This window comes from Rana temporaria, chromosome 7 (assembly GCF_905171775.1).
Source record: "Rana temporaria chromosome 7, aRanTem1.1, whole genome shotgun sequence".
Taxonomy (NCBI): Eukaryota; Metazoa; Chordata; class Amphibia; order Anura; family Ranidae; genus Rana; species Rana temporaria.
In genome coordinates this window covers 139248219-139269285 of record NC_053495.1, presented here as the reverse complement: position 1 = coordinate 139269285, position 21067 = coordinate 139248219, and the positions used below count along the sequence as shown (strand labels likewise).

The 21067-nt window shown below is 42.3% G+C and overlaps 1 protein-coding gene across 2 annotated transcripts in view; it reads left to right on the top strand.

The window, feature by feature from the left end:
- Nucleotides 1-230: 230 nt before the first annotated feature.
- BTBD8 (BTB domain containing 8) overlaps nucleotides 231-21067 on the top strand; it is a 124368-nt gene continuing 103531 nt past the window's right edge. The window contains exons 1-4 of one of the 2 annotated variants that reach the window (XM_040360036.1): nucleotides 231-452; nucleotides 1385-1503; nucleotides 12074-12256; nucleotides 15291-15499. In XM_040360036.1, coding sequence (XP_040215970.1) covers nucleotides 1394-1503; nucleotides 12074-12256; nucleotides 15291-15499 — 502 coding nt within the window. In that variant the 5' untranslated portion in view covers nucleotides 231-452; nucleotides 1385-1393. Of the gene's footprint in view, nucleotides 467-1384; nucleotides 1504-12073; nucleotides 12257-15290; nucleotides 15500-21067 lie in introns of both variants that reach the window. The other variant, XM_040360035.1, reaches the window with a different exon arrangement.

The window sequence follows — 21067 nt, the reverse complement described above, 5'->3', positions numbered from 1 at the left end:
TTTCCCATCTATGTGAGAAATCTCAGAGCTGGGCCGGAATGGAGATGGTTAACAGAAAGTGACTGGAAATATGAGTGCAGGCGGCAGGGATCTGGTCATTGGAGAGTTAACAAATGATTATTTCCCGCCCTGCAGCCACCTGCTCTCATGTAACCAATTAGAAGACAGGACCGGCCAACCAGGCACTTTTGATTGGTCAGCTGCGATGTTTAGGGGCGTTACTTCCGGCCATGATCTCATCCAGCCGTGTTGTAGTTTGTGTTCGAAAAGAAAGTGCAAGGTGCAGCCGGCTGTGCTTCGTCATTAGTCTGGCGCCGTGCTGTGTGTTCGGGCCAGGCTGCCCCCTGTACCTATAATATACGGCTCTCCTCCATAGCTGGCTGTAGCCGTCACTCGGAGGAGAAGGGGGAGGAGCAGCCTGTTGCTGCCATGGAGCTGTAGAGGTGGAGGCGGTGTGTGTGTACAGGTGACATGTCTATAGGCGGTGTGTGTGTACAGGTGACATGTCTATAGGCTGTGTGTAGGTGACATGTCTGTAGGCTGTGTGTGTGTGTACAGGTGGCATGTCTATAGGCTGTGTGTGTGTGTGTACAGGTGGCATGTCTATAGGCTGTGTGTGTGTGTGTACAGGTGGCATGTCTATAGGCTGTGTGTGTGTACAGGTGGCATGTCTATAGGCTGTGTGTACAGGTGACATGTCTGTAGGCTGTGTGTGTGTGTACAGGTGACATGTCTATAGGCGGTGTGTGTGTGTGTGTACAGGTGACATGTCTGTAGGCTGTGTGTGTGTACAGGTGACATGTCTAGGCTGTGTGTGTGTGTGTACAGGTGACATGTCTGTAGGCTGTGTGTGTGTGTACAGGTAACATGTCTGTAGGCTGTGTGTGTAGGTGACATGTCTGTAGGCTGTGTGTGTGTACAGGTGACGTCTGTAGGCTGTGTGTGTGTGTGTGTACAGGTGACATGTCTGTAGGCTGTGTGTGTAGGTGACATGTCTGTAGGCTGCGTGTGTGTGTGTACAGGTGACGAGTGTAGGCTGCGTGTGTGTGTGTACAGGTGACGTGTGTAGGCTGCGTGTGTGTGTGTACAGGTGACGTGTGTAGGCTGCGTGTGTGTGTGTACAGGTGACATGTCTGTAGGCTGCGTGTGTGTGTGTACAGGTGACATGTCTGTAGGCTGCGTGTGTGTGTGTACAGGTGACATGTCTGTAGGCTGTGTGTGTGTGTACAGGTGACATGTCTGTAGGCTGTGTGTGTGTGTACAGGTGACATGTCTGTAGGCTGCGTGTATGTGTGTGTGTGTACAGGTGACATGTCTGTAGGCTGGTAATGAATGGTGTCTCTGGGATCTCTGCTTGTCTAATGTTGTCTTCTTCTTCCTGCAGACTCTTCAGATGGCATCTGCTGCCCAGGGAGAGCTGAAGGGCTTCCGTGCCAAGGAGGGGGCTGAGCGACGCCGACTTAGAGATCTCCTGTGTGACCAGCTCAGCAGAGATCTGCTCAGGTAATGTGCATGTAATACATGTTCTATGGACCTGGTGTCTGCAGAGAGCCTGGACACAGCTTAGCCTCTGCTAGCATCAGTGTAATCACTCGTATGGCTCATACATATCAACGCGTCGGCTATTCAGCTTATTTCTGCAGCCAGGGGTCACATGTGTCTGCATATAGCTGCCTGTGCAAATCACTGAGAGGCTGTCAGATACTGGCCATATACAGGGATGGATGAGCTTCACTGGACGGGATCTGTAAATCTGTCATTGATTTTGTACAGGTTGCATCTTTACACCAACACATGATTCCTAGGAGCAGAAACGGGCTTCTTGCACACAGGGCTGGCTCCAGATGTTTCTGGGAGATGCACCACTGAGCTGCTCCTTTTGGACCCTCGAAGTCCCACATGAATGGGGCCCCTACAATGTGTCGGGGAGCCATCTCTCAGAAGTTTAAGAGCCCAGCTATCCCAGGAGGCAGTGGAGAGGCCCGGTGACATCGCCCATCCCTCCTGGAAGCTGGGGCCAAGGTGTCCTCCTCCTCCTTCACCATTTTCTTTTTTTTTTTTTTTTTTGCAACATCTGTCTTTTTTTTTCCACTAAGTTTGTTTGGGCGTTAGAGAAGCTGACCCTAGAGCATAAACCAGTGGTAGTTCCAACTTTTTTTTTTTTTTATTACCCCTTTTTTTTTTTGTACAATAATAAAAAAAAAAAACAAGGTTGCACCGAGTAAACAGATACCCAACATGTAAAAAAACTTCAGTATATATATATATATATATATATATATATATATATATATATATATATATATATATATATATATATATATATATATATATATTTTTTTTTTTTTAATAGGCTATGCTTTAAAAGCTTCCTATTAGTCATCAGTTTAGCTTTACAGAGGCTATCTGGTGCTAGAAATATTGCTCCCATATGGCATGCACAATGTAACATGTTTATCGCATGCGTAGGGGAAATTTTACATGTTTGTGAAAAAGGGGGATTTGCCTTTGTTAGCCAACAAGACTGTTGATCCAGTATACATATACAGTAAAACCTTGGTTTGAGAGTGTTTTGGGAGACAAGCAAAATGTTTTAATAATTTTTTACTTGATATACAAGCGATGTCTTGAGATACAAGTAGTGTTATGTCACAACTGAGTATAAGAGAAGAGTGGCGCCTCTAAGTGTAGCATTATGGTTACATTTAATGAAGGTACAACATTTAGTAACGCACATGGTTGATGATTGGGAGAGGCACATCTAGGTATGCAGACATCAGAGGTAAAGCTGTCCACATAGACCGTTCTCCACACCACCATTGATCTCGTCCTTTCCACGAGCGGTTCAAGCCTCGCTCTACTGCAGCATAGTCTTCCCAGTCATGATTGCAGACTGATATCGGTGAGAGCTGGTGTTGAGGAAGACGGTCTATATGGATCGATTTACCCCGGATGTCTCCATACTTAGATGTACCTCCTTTTAATCATCAACCATGTGAGTACTAAATGTTGTACCTTCATTAAATGAAACCATATTGCTACACTTAGAGGCGCTTCTCTTTTATACTCTGTGGCTCCTGCTGGATTTTGCTTCTAATGCCTTTGGGGAGGCTTCCATTTGTGGATGGACATTTTATGGTTCCACAACTGATCACATTGCTATAATCTTTTTATATGGACTATAAACTGAAGGACATATGAATAAATGGTTGTGGAACAAATCATTTTAGTTTCCATTATTTCTTATGGGGAAATTTGCTTGGATATATGAGTGCTTTGGATTACAAGCATGTTTCCAGAACAAATTATGCTCGCAATCCAAGGTTATACTGTAGTACCAAACAATTTTCTTCAGAAAGATGGGACTTTGAATGGATCACAGACAGAAAATGTATGTAAAAATATATTTGAATTTTATTACATAAATAAACAAATCGTGGTGAAAAGCATAATACAAAGCATTGGATATAACCAAAACATATAAATGGAAAAACACAGAATTAAGAATCAAAGCCCAGAAGCTATCAAGATGACGGACCATCCAACGCGTTTCGAAAAACACTCATGGTTTTTATCTTCAGGGATTACGCCAGGCTTATTCTTTTTTTTTTTTTTTTTTTTTTTTTCAAAGCTGAAAGTTGGATCGCCGCTAAGAGCGTTTCACCAACCGAAGTACGATAATTCATTTAGAAGTAAAGGATCAGAGGAGAATATCCATCCGTCGCATGCACGTGTAGGTTAGCTTGCCACGCACCCAGAGGTTTTTTTTTTTCCCCTATGTGGCTGCCGTGGTGAGCAGGATGAAATCCTGGTCGACAGAAATGTCTAAGGATTGATATTTTCAGAAGTTTAGCAATGGTATGCCAGCACAGATCTGTAGACGTTCAGCCAAATGTTTAGCGTGATCTACTGTCCATGTCCTAATTTAGTAGTTGGACAGGGCCCAAAAAAGGAAGGGGTATATCCTCGACTGATGGATCTGTAATGATCTTACTCCTAGACAGCCTCAACGTGGCTCCTATTGTCAGTCAACGATGTACAGACCTGGCGGTGAAAGGGTTAAAGGGTAACTGCTTTCGAAGGGGGGGGGGGGGAATATAGCATATCGAGTTGTGACAAGTCCTATTGTAATTGAATGGTTATTTAAAATAAAAAAATAATCCTTTTCATTTTGTAAAATACAAGCCAATATAGCAACCTGGCTTCATTCTGTACACAGATGTGTACAGAACTCCCCCTAGAAATATAATTTCCTGTTTGTGTGATTGGCTTACTGATTTTCCCAGAAGCCTGCAATAGAATACAAGTCGGTTTTTGAGCATCCCCTGCAACAAAAATTACATTTTTGGTGGCACTTTCCAAGGGAAGTCACGATTTGGTTGGGTTCACACTATACTACACGACAGTAGTACGACTTTCATCCTACTTTGCTCTGCGACATTTGGTCCTACGTCCATCCGACTTTCATGAACAGGATACTACTTTGATCCGACTCTGATAGTCTGACTTGTTCTTTGACCAATCAAAACAATCCCAGAGTAAGATAACTTCCTTTTACTGCTGTTGTAATCACATGTCGGATGTCAAAAGTCGGATGGTAAGGACAAGGCTCCTACTTCAATGATATTCAATGGGCTGAAGTAGGATCAATGTCGGACCAAAGTAGTACAGGGAGCATTTTCAAAGTCGGACCGACTTGTGTAGGACCAGTTAAGACAGCTCTCATAGGGAAACATTGATTTTCACACGTCATGAGCTCCCAATGTCGGAGCATTTGTCGGACAAGTGTGAACCCGGCCTAAAAGGATGTAGACCCTTCCACTTTCCTCATTGGAGCCCTGCAGGTGCCACAGCTGATTGATAATTATAAAATCACTGAAGTTCAACATGGCAAAGAACTCTGAGGATCTGAAAAAAATAATTATTGCTCTACATAAAGATGGCCTAGGCCAGTGGTCATCAACCCTGTTCTCAGGGCCCACTAACAGGTTAGATTTGCAAGATAACTGAAATACATCACAGGTGATATCATTTGCTGCTCAGTGATTGCAGTATTCTAGTCTGCATCTTCCCAAGGTAATACATAAAACCTGGCCTGTTATTGGGCCCTGAGGACAGGGTTGATGACCACTGGCCTAGGCTATAAGAAGATTGCCAAGACCCTGAAACTAAGCTGCAGCACGATGGCCAAGACCATACAGCGATTTAACAGGATCCACTCAGAACAGGTCTCGCCATGATCGACCAAAGCAGTTAAGTGCATGTGCTCAGCATCATATCCAGAGGCTGTCTTTGAGAAATGGACGTATGAGTGCTGCAGACATTGAAGGGATGGAGGGGGTCAGCCTGTCAGTGCTCAGACACTGCATCAAATTGGTCTTGCATGGCTGTCTTCACAGAAGGAAGCCTCCTATAAAGATGATGCACAAGAAAGCCCGCAAACTGTTTGCTGAAGACAAGCAGACTAAGGACATGGATTACTGGAACCATGTCCTGTGGTCTGATGAGACCAAGATAAACTTATTTGGCTCAGATTGTGTCAAGCGTGTGTGGTGGCAACCAGGTGAGGAGTACAGACAAGTGTGTCTTGCCTACAGTCAAGCATAGTGGTGGGAGTGTCATGGTCTGGCGCAGCATGAGTGCTGCCGGCACTGGGGAGCTACAGTTCATTGAGGGAACCATGAATGCCAACATGTACTGTGATCTACTGAAGCAGAGCATGATCCCCCTCCCTTCGGAGACTGGGCCGCAGGGCAGTACTCCATCATAACGACCCAAAATAAATCACCAAGGTGACCACTGCCTTGTTAAAGCAGCTGAGGGAAAAAGTGATGGTCTGAGCCAAGCATGTCTCTAGACCTACACCCTATTGATAATCTGTGGGGCATCCTCAAATGGAAGGTGGAGGAGCTCAAGGTCTCTAACATCCACCAGCTCTGTGATGTCGTCATTGAGGAGTGGAAGAGGACTCCAGTGGCAACCTATGAAGCTCTGGTAAACTCCATTCCCAAGAGGGTTAAGGCAGTGCTGGAAAACAATGGTGTCCGCACATAATATTAACACTTTGGGCCCAATTTGGACATTTTCACTTGGGGAGGAGGTATACTAAACTGCTGGCAACAGAAGTGAGACATTAGTGTGACAACTAGTGTGTTGAGTTATTCTGAGGGGACGGCACATTTGCACTTGTTAAACAAGCTGTACACTCGCTACTTTACATTGTAGCAATATATCATTTCTTCAGTGTTGTCACATGAAAAGATGTGATAAAATATTTACAAAAATGTGAGGGCTGCATATCTGAAAATCAATAAATCCTGATGTACTGACTGCCTATCTCCATTTCTTTAGACCTGAAACGCCAGGAGAGTAAAAATCACCCCCCCCCCCCCCCAATGAACTTTTTAGACAGTCTGAGGTATTTAGTAATGAGGCATGGCGACCCCCCCCCCCCCCCCCCCCTTGGCTTTTTAACTATTTTCTTACATTACCGCCTTTTATGTGAAAAAAAGTGTGTGATCAAAATAAACGGGCCCTAATGACACACACCTCTGCGCTTAGGACTAAACATTCAAAGAGAATCACAGCTGCTGTTTTTAGAAAAAAGTATATGACAAAGTATATATAACGTGTTTAAATATTAAATTAAACCGTAAATTATATTTAAACAGCGCTCGTGTGTATGAGCCACACAGTGAATAAATAAACACAATATAATAATGTAAAAGTCCAAATCATTCAAACCCGTGATTGAAAGTGTTCATAGGCAAAATAAAAGTTCATGGAAAAGTAATAGGAGGTAAAATTTCTTTCTCTCTTTCAAGGTGTAAAGTCTTTAAAGTAAATTTAATTCAAAAAATTCTTCCACCACACCCGATGTGAGATAAAGTGATTCCTTCACCAATATAAATGGCCACTCACCAGAACGAACAGCCTAACACTCTCGTGCTTCGGCACAATAGCGTGTAATAATTGGTTCAAACCATAGGGCGAGCTTCCATTCTCAATCAAGTAGTGAATAAGATCCTCATAAATAATGAAGAAAGTATAACATAGTGTGATAACGTAAAACCAGTTTAATAACACACCACATAAAACTCTGCAAATTATGCACTCGCACAATGCCAAAAAGGTAAAAACGTGAATAAACACAGCAGAAATCTCCAATATTGTGCAGCTGGCAAACTACGGTCACGGCGGACCAAGGAAAGAAAATCCAGGTAACTCACGGCACTCGATCCACACTTTAAGTTGATAGCCCCCAGAAAATGTCGTGAAGCAAAAAACGAACAGGCGCTGGTCACTAGCGCAAGCAAGACACTGCACTAGCCTCATGGGATATGCATATCCCATGAATAAGTCAGGTTTTATGACGAAACATGTCGGGGGCGTGGCTATAATCTGACCTCTTGACCACCTACCAAGGCGAGAGGCTAGTGCAGTGTCTTGCTTGCGCTAGTGACCAGCGCCTGTTCGTTTTTTGCTTCACGCCATTTTAGTTTAATGTTCTTTTAATCTGAATTATATGTGATGAATAAGAACACACTAGTCTAAGTTGGAGAAGTAAAATTTGAAAAATATACATAAAAGCATTTTCAGAAATAAAAAAGTTATAATTGGCATGTGTGTATGTATTCACCCCCTTTTATTATGAAGCCCATAAAAAGCTCTGGTGCAACCAATTTACCTTCAGAAGTCACATAATTAGTGAAATGATGTCCACCCATGTGCATTCTAAGTGTCACATGATCTGTCATTACATATACACACTTTTTTGAAAGGCCCAGAGGCTGCAACACCTAAGCAAGAGGCACCACTAACCAAACACTGTCATGAAGACCAAGGAACTCTCCAAACGAGTAAAATTGTTTTGAGAAGTACAAGTCAGGGCTAGGAATATATATATATATATATATATATATATATATATATATATATAAATTATTCCAAATCTTTAATCCCTAGGAGCACCACCATATCTTTCATAACCAAATGGAAAGAATATGGCACAACAGCCAACCTGCCAAGAGACGGCTGCACACCAAAACTCACGGACCGGGCAAGGAGGGCATTAATCAGAGACCTAAGGTAACCCTGGAGGAGGTGCAGAGTTCCACCGCAGAGACTGGAGTATCTGTACATAGGACAATAAGCTGTACGCGCCATAGAGTTGGGCTTTATGGTAGAGTGCCCAGAAGAAAGCCATTACTTACAGCAGAAAACAAAATGGCACGTTTTGAGTTTGCAAAAAGACATTTTGGGAGTCTCCCAAAATGTATGGAGGAAGGTGCTCTGGTCTGATGAGACTAAAATTGAACTTTTTGGCCATCAAAGAAAATGCTATATCTGGCGCAAACCCAACACATCACATCACCCAAAGAACACCGTCCCCACAGTGAAACATGATGGTGGCAGCATGCTGTGGGGATGGTTTTCAGCAGTCGGAACTGGGAAACTGGTCAGAGTTGAGGGAAAGATGGATGGTGCTAAATACCGGGATATTCTTGAGCAAAACCTGTACCACTCTGTGTGATTTGAGGCTAGGGTGAAGGTTAACCTTCCAGTAGGACAATGACCCCAAACACACTGCTAAAGCAACACTTGAGTGGTTTAAGGGGAAACATGTAAATGTGTTGGAATGGCCTAGTCAAAGCCCAGACCTCAGTCCAATAGAAATTCTGTGGTCAGACTTGAAGATTGCTGTTCACAAGCGCAAACCATCCAACTTGAAGGAGCTGGAGCAGTTTTGCAAGGAGGAATGGGCAAAAATTACAGTGGTAAGATGTGGCAAGCTCATAGAGACTTGTCCAAAGCGACTTGGAGCTGTGATAACCGCAAAAGGTGGTTCTACAAGGTATTGACTTGTGAATAGTTATGCACATTGACTTTTTCTGTTATTTTTTTGTTTGCTTCACAATAAAAAAATAAAAACATCAAAGTTGTGGGCATGTTCTGTAAATTTAAATTGTGCAAATCCTCAAACAATCCATGTTAATTCCAGGTTGTGAGGCAACAAAACACGAATAATGCCAAGGGGGGTGGATACTCTTGCAAGGCACTGTACCGTAATTGTTTTATAGCGGTGAATTTCACTGCTATAATCAAATATTTTTACTGACTGTGTGTAGACATTGTGTATTATTGTGGTTAGCTGTGATTGACCACAGCTAATCGCATGGTACAAATGGTCTGTGATTGGCCCTGTCTGTACCACGTGATCATTGACCAATCTCGGCTTGCAACACAGTTGTATACAATGAGTGGCATGAAAGGAATCCATTCATTGTCTACAACTGTCATGTGATCTGCTGTGGTTGGCCACAGCGATCACATGGTAGCGGGCCGGTATACTGATCAGTCATCCGCTGTGTCTGGTGGACCCAGCAAGCGACATAGCGCACCAGAGCAAGGCCTGTTCTCAGAACGAAGTCATATAACATCCTCCCAGAACAGTAGGGTTCCCACCCAAATATCATTTTACAATGATCCAGGCAGGAAGCCGTTAACTTCAGCTGTTTTCTAGTTCTATTTACCCACTTACCGCTGGCTCACAGTACACGTACTGTGAGCAGACAGCAGCTGCAGGCACTGCAATGTACTAGTGCGCCCCCTTGGGTGCGCAGCAGTGGGATCCAGTGACTGTTGTGTGGAGTGTGATACTGGGTCGCTGTGAGCAACTGGGGTATCGTAATTGCTATGAGCAATCATGGTAATTTAAATGTAAGCAAAACCATCATGAATGGCTTCCATTAATGATTGCTTACTATTGTGCTGCGGTGATTGTCCCACAACTATTACATGGTACTTGGCACCCTGTACCATGTAATTAGCTGTAACCAATCACAGATCACAATAGTAAACAAGCTGTCATGCATGAAAGCCATTTGTGACAGTAAACTATTGCTTAGAACAGTGATCATCACTAGAGGTTGACCGATATGGGTTTTTCTCTGGCCGATGCCGATATTTAGAAATCGGGGGGGCCAATGGTCGATATATGATGCTGATTTTATTTTTATTTTTTGGCAGGTGGCACTAATTGGCACTGGCAGGTTGCACTGGATGGCACTGGCAGGCACTAACAGGTGGCACTGGCAAGTGGTACTGGTTGGCACTGATTGGGAGGTGGCATTTGACACTGGCAGGTGGCACTGGATGGCACTTGCAGGTGGCACTAATTGGCACTTGCAGGTGGCACTTTATGGCAATAGTTGGCACTGGCAGGTGGCATCGGATGGCACTGGCAGGTGGCACTGGATGGCAATGTTGGCACTGGCAGGCAATGGCAGGTTTCACAGCCAATAATGTAACTGTGAAACTGCTCCACTGAACTACTCCAGTATGTAAAAAAAAAAAAATTGAGTAAAAATTTTGGTGACAGTATGTTTAACCACTTAAGACCCGGTCCAAAATGCAGGTAAAGGACCCGGGCAGTTTTTGCAATTCGCCACTGCATCGCTTTAACTGACAATTGCGTGGCGTGCGACGTGACTCCCAAACAAAATTGGCGTCCTTTTTTTCCCACAAATAGAGCTTTATTTTGGTGGTATTTGATCACCTCTGCGGTTTTAATTTTTTGAGCTATAAACAAAAATAGAGCGTCAATTTTGAAAAAAATGCAATATTTTTTCCTTTTTGCTATAATATCCCCCAAAAATATATAAAAACATATTTTTTCCTCAGTTTAGGCCGATACGTATTCTTCTACATATTTTTGGTAAAAAAAAATTGCAATAAGCGTTTATCGATTGGTTTGCGCAAAATTTATAGTGTTTACAAAATAGGGGATAGGTTTTTTTTTTTGGGACCGCGACATTATGGCGGACACATCGGACAATTTTTTTGACACATTTTTGGGACAGTTGTCATTTTCACAGCAAAAAATGCTATAAAAATGCATTGTTTACTGTGAAAATGACAATTGCAGTTTTGGAGTTGACCACTAGGGGGCGCTGAAGGCGTTAAGTGTGACCTCATATGTGTTTCTAACTGTGGGGTGGCGGGGCTGGATGTGTGACGTCATTGATCGTGCTTCCCTATATCAGTGAACACACGATCAATGACAGCGCCACAGTGAAGAACGGGGAAGCTGTGTTTACACACAGCTCTCCTCGTTCTTCAGCTCCGGGGACCGATCGCGGGACTCCAGCTGCGATCGGGTCACTTAAAGAGGACCTAAAGGTACGTGCTTGTGCCCAGCTGTGCCATTCTGCCGACGTAAATGTGCAGGAGGCGGTCCTTAAGTGGTTAAACAATTTTTTTTTATTTCTTAATTTAAAAAAATTGTGACAAATTTACAACTTCAAACAAATTGCAATGCCTTTTACTAAATACATCAGACTGGCTACTTTCCAAAAAGGTGTCATTTGGAGGGTATTTGTTTTGCCATTTTTGGGCCTCAGGATATGAGGGGTGCTTTAAAATCTGACTTAGTGCTGACTTCTGGGAAATTCACTTAGCCAATCACACAAGCAGAAAATTACATTTCTGGGGGCATTGTGTAAAAAAAACACCCCCAGGTGGTCATATTGCATTTTACAGAAAATTACAGTGCTGCAGATTGAAAAGAAAAGCTCATTTTTATTAACGTTCAATTACAATATGACTTGTATCGCAATTGTATACGCTATATATATATATATATATATATATATATATATATATATATATATATATATATATATATATATATATAAATTTTTATCACAAAGGTGGAATTGCCCTTTAAAATTTAGATTTGGTCAGTGTCATTTGTTACACTAGTGTGTTAATCTGTGTGACAGTCCTTTTTTTTTTTTTTTTTTTTTTTTGACACAAAAACCTCTCTCTCCTCATCTTCATAACATGGGAGATGTGTTTTGTAGTTCAGAGATAAACTGTGTGGGGCCAATAACAACAATGCTTGATATGTCAGTAGAACACTGAGAGTTACAAACTTACTGGATTGATGGCAGGATGAACATAATTTGCCTTTTTATTGAACAGCTAAATCAAAATGCTTTCAACAGTAGGAGAAACTAAGAAGAGTTGAATGTTTATGTACACTTTTAACTATATTGTTATATTTCTGCAGACTCCTAAATGAAGAAATCCACCCAGATCTCACTCTGTGTGTTGGACAGGCAACATTTAAAGTACACAAGGCTGTACTCTGCGCGAGAGCTCCAAGATTCTATTGGTTTATTATACAAAAGGCCACAGAAGACACTGTTGCTGTGCAGCATGTGGAACCAACTGAAATAAAGAGCTTTTTAAAGTAAGTTGCACCATGCCAAGTTGTTGAATTGCTCCATAAAAAGTATATATAGTTAATGCATATTGTTTTATGCAAGTTGGGCCCATTTCAGACGGATGACAGTTTTGCCGCAATTAAAAGCATGTACATTTTAGGTGCAATTGGCTGCATTTGTACATTGCGGTTGCATGCGGCAGCGTTTAGCTGCGGTAGTCATTTTCATAGCAACCCTTTTTATTTTTTTTTGATTATGATGTGCTTCCTATTCTTCTTTTTTTTTTTTTTTTTTTTTTCACGCTGCTATTCGCAGTTGACACAAAAGACTGCGATTACCTGCGGTTAAGTGCATATAGCTGCACCTGGATGCATTCAATTACTTTTTTTCTATTCGCACCAAACCGCATGCAACGAAATCGCAGCTAAACGTTGTGTGTGAATGGGGCCATAGGAAAGCATTGTGTGCTTTTAGCTGCGGTAGAAATAGAAAATCCGCAGCTAAAAACACCATTCTATCCGTCCGTGTGAAAGGCCCCTTATAGCTTAACTTCAGGGAAATGGTTGAAAATGGCACATAGAAGCTGTGTCATTATACCTAAAGGATATGTATTTGTCCATTCAGTTTTTAGATAAGCACAGCCTTGCCAGACAACAAAGCTAAGCTTGACCTTACTTTCCCCCTTTTTTATTTTATTTTTATTTTTTTCTCCACAGTGACGGAGTAGCAACAAACTGCTAAGCTCCTGTCATTTTACTACTTCTGTACAAAGTACCTGAGTTGTCATCTGGTGCCGTCTTCTTCAAGATTGAGTAATGCTGGCCTTTGATTCAAGGGTTCTACCATTGTCAGTCTGTGATTCAAGGCTGCATCAATGGCAGCCTGGGCTCAGTGTAATATTACCTAGACACACTCGCACTTCTTCATACCGTTTGTGTGGGTCTAAGCGATAGAGGACTGACCACCCATGCTGAGGTGATTAAACATTTGTATCATTTTATTTCCCACAAATAGAGCTTTCTTTTGGTGATGTTTGATCACCATTGTTTTTATATTTTTGTACTACAAATAAAATGACCGAAAAATTCAGATTTTTTTTTTTCTCCTTCACTGATTAGACACTCCTAATGCAGCACTGATGAGGTGGCACTGATCATAAGACACTGGGCAGCACTGACAGGCACCACAGATGGGCAACCCTGGTGGGCTCTAGTGGGCATCCTCGATGGGTCTGCACTGATAATCAATGAGCTGACCCAAAACGTCCCTGCCCATTGCAATGAATGGACAGCACAGCAAAACCCCTTGGGGTTAAAAGCACCCAGCTAGTGGCCAAAAAGTGCCGCTTAAACAGCTGTAAAGTGCCTCTAAAACGAGCGGCGCTTTACCGCTAACGCACGGGTATCCCCAGTGTGAAAACTGGTCTTGCAGTCAAGGAAGCTGCTTCTGTTTGATCTGCAACTGCCATGGTGCTGCACATGTGATTAGTTATGTCACCAGCCATTTGATGGTTTGACAGTTGGGTTGAGGACAAGCAAATGTGACAGTTAGCGATGAGAAGGGGTTGGGACTTTATATGAGGCACAACGCAGTGTAGACCGAGTGCCTCCATCCCTAATTGCTGAATAAAATGGGAGAAGGAATTGGAATTTATATGAAGCATGCAGCCAGGGGGAAAACATGAAAATAATGTGTCTGGCAGGTACATGGCACATAAGAACTATACAAGTTGCATAGTAATATAATGTATGACAAATACGGTAAATAAAAATTCATACAGAAAATATAGTAACATGATAGTATAACAGCATGGTAATATATTGGTTCATATTACAAAAAATCATTATGACTTGTCTCCACAGTTTAAAAACATAACCTTAATTTGTTGGTATAATCCAGTAAGGCATGATCGGTAACATGTTGGTAACAGTCTTGAGATCTAAGAAGGGTTCATGTAATAACTATGCATTTTGTGGCTGCCACAACTCATTGGGAGCAGATGTAGGTGTAGATGCACTTGTAATCTGGGCACAGGTGTGGAGAGCTGAAAGCCGGGCCGCAGGGGTCAACGGCCTCAGGAGCTGAGGCAGTACACCCCATGACACAACAGCAGGAGGCAGCGATCTCCGGGAATAGTACTTCATGAGTGTTTAAAAGTAAAGTGAATCATATCAACATAGCCATCTAAAAATCCTATGTGATCAGTGGAGATCCGCTCTTAGATATTGTGCACTATATGGAAGTGGTTTTATAATTATCGATCAGCTGCACTGCAGGGCTCTAAGGGAATTGGCAGGGTCTGCATCCCTTTTAGACGTTTTTTTCCCTTTTGGGAGTATCTTGCCAAAAATGAAATATTTTAATTTTTTTGTTCTTGGTGCAGACTTCTGGGAAAATCAGTAAGCCAATCACACAAGTAGGAAATTGCATATCTGGGGGGCTTCCTGTATGAAATCTGTGTACAGAACGGCTTCTAAGGATCTTTCATTGTGGCTTGTGCCAATTGACCCTATATTGTGTGGAGTCCTGTGATGTGTATTGTGAGTTAACAGACAGCCTAAAGGTCAGGTGTATGAATCATCAGCTGTAGTTAATTAGCTCATGTAAATTAGGTCAGAGTCAGGATGTCTACTAAAAGATGTGTATTGGGACTCATTAGGTAAGCATTGTATGGTGTTGTGGGTGGAGTTGGGTCATTGTTCATTTGGTTACTGCAGTATCCTAATTGTATATAAGAGCTGTATTTCTCAATAAAGGGTCTCTTTCCTGTTTGAACCTCAAACAGAGCTGCGTGTCTTGTTATTGGGGTTAGTTTGCCTGACTGTGGAGTGTCGGTAGCTGCCTTGTGTTCGGGAATGGAATATCCTAAATGGCTTTAACCCCTGTCCCATTTGGGGTGCCAGTACATAGAATTACCCTTTTAAGTTATGGGCTTTGATATCCATATTGCAGTGTATCCATAATTGCAAATTTTTGTTATTTTGTTTCTCACAAATTCTTTCAGATTGGGACTTAATATTTCCATTCTTTGAGCCTTCATTTTTTGTTTTTTGTTTAAAGGCTTGTGTACTGCTCCCTCTGGAGTATTAAAGAGACAGAAGACCATATTCTTGAGATCATAAAGAGCCAACCTATTTCCGATCAGGATCACACTGATGAATGCACTAACTTGCATAGTAGTTCACCTTCTACTGAAGAAAGCACTGATTTTCCCATTAACAAATCTCCAGAGCACAATACACACTCTGAGGAGAACCACAACTGTGAAGGTAAGCTGTGAACTCAAATTAACATGTGATGGGATCTGTATTTCCACACCTGCAGTATGTAATTGCCAGTGTTAACACCTGAAATATGCCCTAAATGCTTATGTAAAGCACATGTGACACATTGTAAACTTGACATATCATCACAAAGTCTGGTGGCATGACATGGCCGCTGCTCAATTTTAAAGCTAAACTCTCCAGCGAAATATAAAAATCCATCCTTGCAGTGGAGATGCCCTCACACTACAAAGGTTAAACTTTCTGCCTCACATAGGGGGTTATCCCATATAGATCTGTGCTTATGGAACTCTGTGGCACTAATTATAGTACACATTGCTGAATATGTTTCACGCAGTATCTCTGACCACTCGAACCTAAGAATACAGGCTTCCATTTCCGGTGTCTCTAGTACTAGATTGTGGAAGGTTAACACTTTTTCTGGTTTAATCTCCTCCCAAGTGATTCAAATTTTTATGGAATATAATAGGGGTACAGCTGACTCTGGGATGCCCTTAATGGTACATTTTTTTCCCCCCCTAAATAGCTTCTTTTACCTTAGTGCGGTCCTCTTTCACTTACCTCATCCTTCAATTTTGCTTTTAAATGTCCTTATTTCTTCTGAGAAATCCTCACTTCCTGTTCTTCTGTCTGTAACGCCACACAGTAATGCAAGACTTTCTCCCTGGTGTGGAGTGTCGTGCTTGCCCCCTTCCTTTGGACTACAGGAGAGTCAGGATGCTCTCTACATTGCAGATGGAGAAAGGAGCTGTGTGTTAGTGGGCATCCTGACTCTCCTGTAGTCCAAGGGAGGGGGCGAGCATGACACTCCACACCAGGGAGAAAGCCTTGCATTACTGTGTGGAGTTACAGACAGAAGAACAGGAAGTAAGGATTTCTCAGAAGTAATGAGGACATTTAAAAGTAAAATGGAAGGATGAGGTAAGTGAAGGAGGACTGCACTAAGGTAAAGTAAGCTATTTAGGAAAAAGAAAATGTACCTTTACAACCCCTTTAGGGCATATATTCGGTGCAAATTTCCAACATTAAATCTGACACTAAGGAGTCAGAAACATTGGTAGTTGGTGAGGCTAGAAAAGCGGAGAAGAATTGTCGCAAACCCTTCACCTGCCTGAGAACGAAGTTGGTTGGCGGCGCAGTCACTACACCAGTAGGTCAACCTTACCACTGCTGAAAATGTAAACGTTTTTTTCATGCAGCAGAAGTACTTTGAGGAAGGGGGAAAAACACTGGGCATCTGTTGGGGGTGATATCTTGGTCACAGCAAGGAGTACCACATTTTCCAGTAATTACTTTAGGAGGTATGTCTCTAAGACTAACCCCACAGAGGACGAACTAGTGCAGTTCTTGAACCAATGTACCCTCCCGTCGCTGTCAAAACAGGGTCGTAAAATGTTAAATGTGCCCATAACAATTGAGGAACTTACTGAAGCGGTGGCTGCTATGGCCTGTACTTTTGGCTACTCTAAATTATGCTGTCCAGAGAGGTACGGTACTTTGCCATCCTCTAAAATAAGCTATCATTGTAGTATTGCCAAAGCCTGGTAAATATCAATTTATTGACCAAATTATTGGCCTCTTATAGGCCAATCTCACTTATAAACACTTGCATCAAGCTGTTGGCCAGGGTGCTTGCCACGCGTGTGGCAAAGGTGGTGAAAGGACTGGCACATCTTGATCAGTCAGGTTTCATTCCTAAATGGTCTACAGCAGGGATCCTCAAACTACGGCCCTCCAGCTGTTGTAGAACTACACATACCATGAGGCATTGTAACACACTGACATTCACAGACATGACTAGGCATGATGGGAATTTTAATTCCTGAACAACTGTAGGGCGGTAGTTTGAAGACCCATGGTCTACGGCATTAAATATCCAGTTATTTATGAATATACAGTTACCAGTAGATAATCCCAGGCAATAGGGCAGTGTTCTCACTTGACGCTGCCAAAGCTTTCGGCATCATCGAGTGGAGATACCTGTGGGCTGTCTTCCATAAATTCGGAGTGGGTAAATCCTTTTTTGCCTAGATTCAATTACTCTATGCGGCCCCTGAGCACAAGACTTTGAATTAATGGGGTACTTTCAGAGGCTTTTCTTTTGCATGGTGGGACAAGGCAGGGGTGACCACTGTCTCTTTTGCTCTTCACCCTGGCATTGGAACCTCTGGCGGCTATGGTGAGAGCATCCTCCTGACATAATGGGGTTCCACAGAGGAGAGAGGATAGATAATCTTTTCCTCCTATGCAGACGATAATTTGATGTACCTGGGAGACACAGTTGGCTCCCTGGAGGCTATGTGGCTTATTGACTGATTTGGGCAACACTCTGGTTTTGCTATCAATTGGCATAAATCCTCTCTATTGCCTTTTGGATCTTTTTACCCTCGGTTCTCCCATTGATAACCACTTCTACCTGTGAGGCTAACTTTTAAATATTTAAGAATCACTGTGACAGGGAATGTTGGAGACTATATACCATTGGACCTAAAGCCCACTTTACAAAAATGTTAAGCAGAAGTGCTCAAGCTGGTGTAAGTTACCCTTATATGTTACTGGCAGAGCCAAATTCATCAAAATGGTGTGGGCCCCTCAACTGTTGTAAGTTCTCCACAACGCCCCTATATGGATTCCAAAGTATTGGTTTGAACGGATAGATTCCCAATATAGAGATTTTATATGGAAACATGGAGTAGTGTGGGTTTTTGACCACTTTGCAATATTGGGGGGATTGGAAATCCCACATTCTGGTGGTCCAGTTGCAGCATCTGGCTGGGTGGGATCTTCTAATGGTGGCTTACCCCTCCAGGACCTTGTTGATTCGCTCCTCCATTGGAGTTCTCTGCTATGTCTCAGCTGGAAATGGGCCTGCCAGAGATACCCTTAAATTGTCCTACAATACAGCTACTAGGAAAGCTCTGGGTGGAGTTAAAGCGTAGGCTGGGCATTACCGGTTTTCTTGCTTGTACCCCTATATGGCGCAACAGGTCCTACAAGGAACTGGGTAAGCTTGTAAACCATTTAATATGGAAAGAAGCTGGAGTTAAATTTCTGTCACAGCTTTTTGCTAGGCAAGAGGTGAAATCCTTTCATCAACTTCGTATAGAGTTCCCTTTATTACATAACCGATATTATATGTACCTGCAATTGCGTCATGCTCTCAGAATGCAGGGTAGAAATTCCACACTACAGGCAGATGACTCAGAATTTCTTAATACTATTGCGTCAATACAAAAAATATCAGAAATAATCCTAAAATCACTCTAATCCCAGCGCACAATGGTATAATCAAACAAAACAATTTTTCAAGGTATATAGCAGCTATTATAAAATCAACAATTACTAAAAAATATATGTGTTATCAGAATAAAACATTAACAGCGCTTTTTGGTCATTACAGATGACTCATGAGTCCAAAATTCTCATAACCTATATAGGCTGATAGGGAAGCTCTCAAGATCAGAACACTCGTTAGCAACTGGTATCAGTCTCTTTAAATGAACAGCTCAATCCAAGCGGGGCTGTGTGTGTAATAAAATATCAATTCACATATCACTGCTGGAACAGACAATGCAGATCAAATCTTCTCCAAGCACTAAAGGAACCTGTATGTTTCACACTGCTATCCTCCCCCTTTAGGTAATGTACTCACCAGATGTGAATCCTTGGTGGCAATGGACAGTCCCAGGAGGCTCACTTCTTTTATTTTTTTATTTTTTTTTAAGCCTGTGTATGCCGAGCCGAGCAGAGCAGCAGGCTGCTGCTCTGCTCGGCATACACAGGCTTAAAAAAAAAAAGAAGAAGTGAGCCTCCTGGGACTGTCCATTGCCACCAAGGATTCACATCTGGTTGATCGAGCTAGGGCTCGTTGGACTGCTGTTGCACCATAGTGGAAGGATGAGATGTTAGAGTCTACAAGCTATGGTGCGAATCATAAAAAATTATTGATCCAACCCCACGCTGAAGAAATCCCGCCCACAGATGTAACGTGTACAGGAGAAAGAGTCACGTCTGACGTCACCCGCGGCCATCTTTTTGGTTTGAAACGATCACACACCTGTATGCCGGCACTCGGTTTGAGTGCTGTATATTTCTCCCTTTGTCTCCCTGCATTACCGCTGTGCTGCACCAATGATTTAAGGAATATCCCTTCACAACCACAGAGAGAAGCAGCAGGAGAGTGATTAAACACCAGGATCCCATTACTGCTGACATCCATCCAGTCCTCTGAGGAGACGAGCTGAGACCCAGTACATATTATGCTGTCTTTCACCTAGCATCTGGTGAGTACATTACCTAAAGGGGGAGGATAGCAGTGTGAAACATACAGGTTCCTGTAGTGCTTGGAGATTTGATCTGCATTGTCTGTTCCAGCAGTGATATGTGAATTGATATTTTATTACACACACACAGCCCCGCTTGGATTGAGCTGTTCATTTAAAGAGACTGATACCAGTTGCTAACGAGTGTTCTGATCTTGAGAGCTTCCCTATCAGCCTATATAGGTTATGAGAATTTTGGACTCATGAGTCATCTGTAGTGACCAAAAAGCGCTGTTAAAGTTTTATTCTGATAACACATATATTTTTTAATACTATTGCGTCGTATAAAAAAAGGAATCCTTTCTAGTATCTATGCCTGTTTACTGACTTATATTCAGACCTCAAACCTGTTGCCTTGTAGAGAAAAATGGGAAGTAGATGTTGGCCCTATAGATGGGGCTACCTGGGAACAAATTTTGGCAGCTGGCCCACTGGTGTCAGTATCGGCGGCGCACAAATTGTCTCACCTATTTATACTTCATCATGCATATCGCACGCTGGTACAGCTCCACAAATTGGGTTGGAGGGATTCCCCTATATGTCTGAGGTGCCAAATACACCAGGGAAATCTAATTCATATGCTATGGAAATGTCCCAAACTAGTGAGATATTGTCAGGAAGTTATCAGGTTTATTAATACTATTAGGTAAAACTTGAATTTAAACCCAGTTATGTGTGGTTGTCAGAAGAATTCTATCCCCCCCCCCCCCCCCCCAGCGCTTTTCAGGCCGCTTTATTTAGCCAGAAAGCTCATAGAAAGGTTCTGGTTGTCCCCTCAAACCCTACATGTCAGCAGTGGAATCAACAGGTTAATAACCTCCTTCGTTCGGGGAAAAAAATATGTATCAAATTTGGAATAGGCAGACTTGGAAAACTATATAGGTACCTAGGTATAAGTGGGATACTTTCTGTATGAGTTTTTATTTTTCGTTTTGAGTTTGTTTTAATTAAAATTTTACTTGAATAGAAAACACTACTGACTGCATGGTGTGGCCTCTATGCAGACAAGCTCATACTGTTTTATGTAGAGAAAAACAATTCCCTGTTTGCTTTTATAATGCTTGTGAAGTTTATGCTTGGAACGTTTTTATTTTGTCATTTTGTCCAATTTTTTTTTTCTTCTTGATTTTAAAAAGCTCATTTAGGTCTAGGGCAAGGGTAACCAACATTTTGAAGAGCCACTTAAGCAACTTAATAAGCGGTTGCGAGCCACAATGTGGGCGGGTGACAG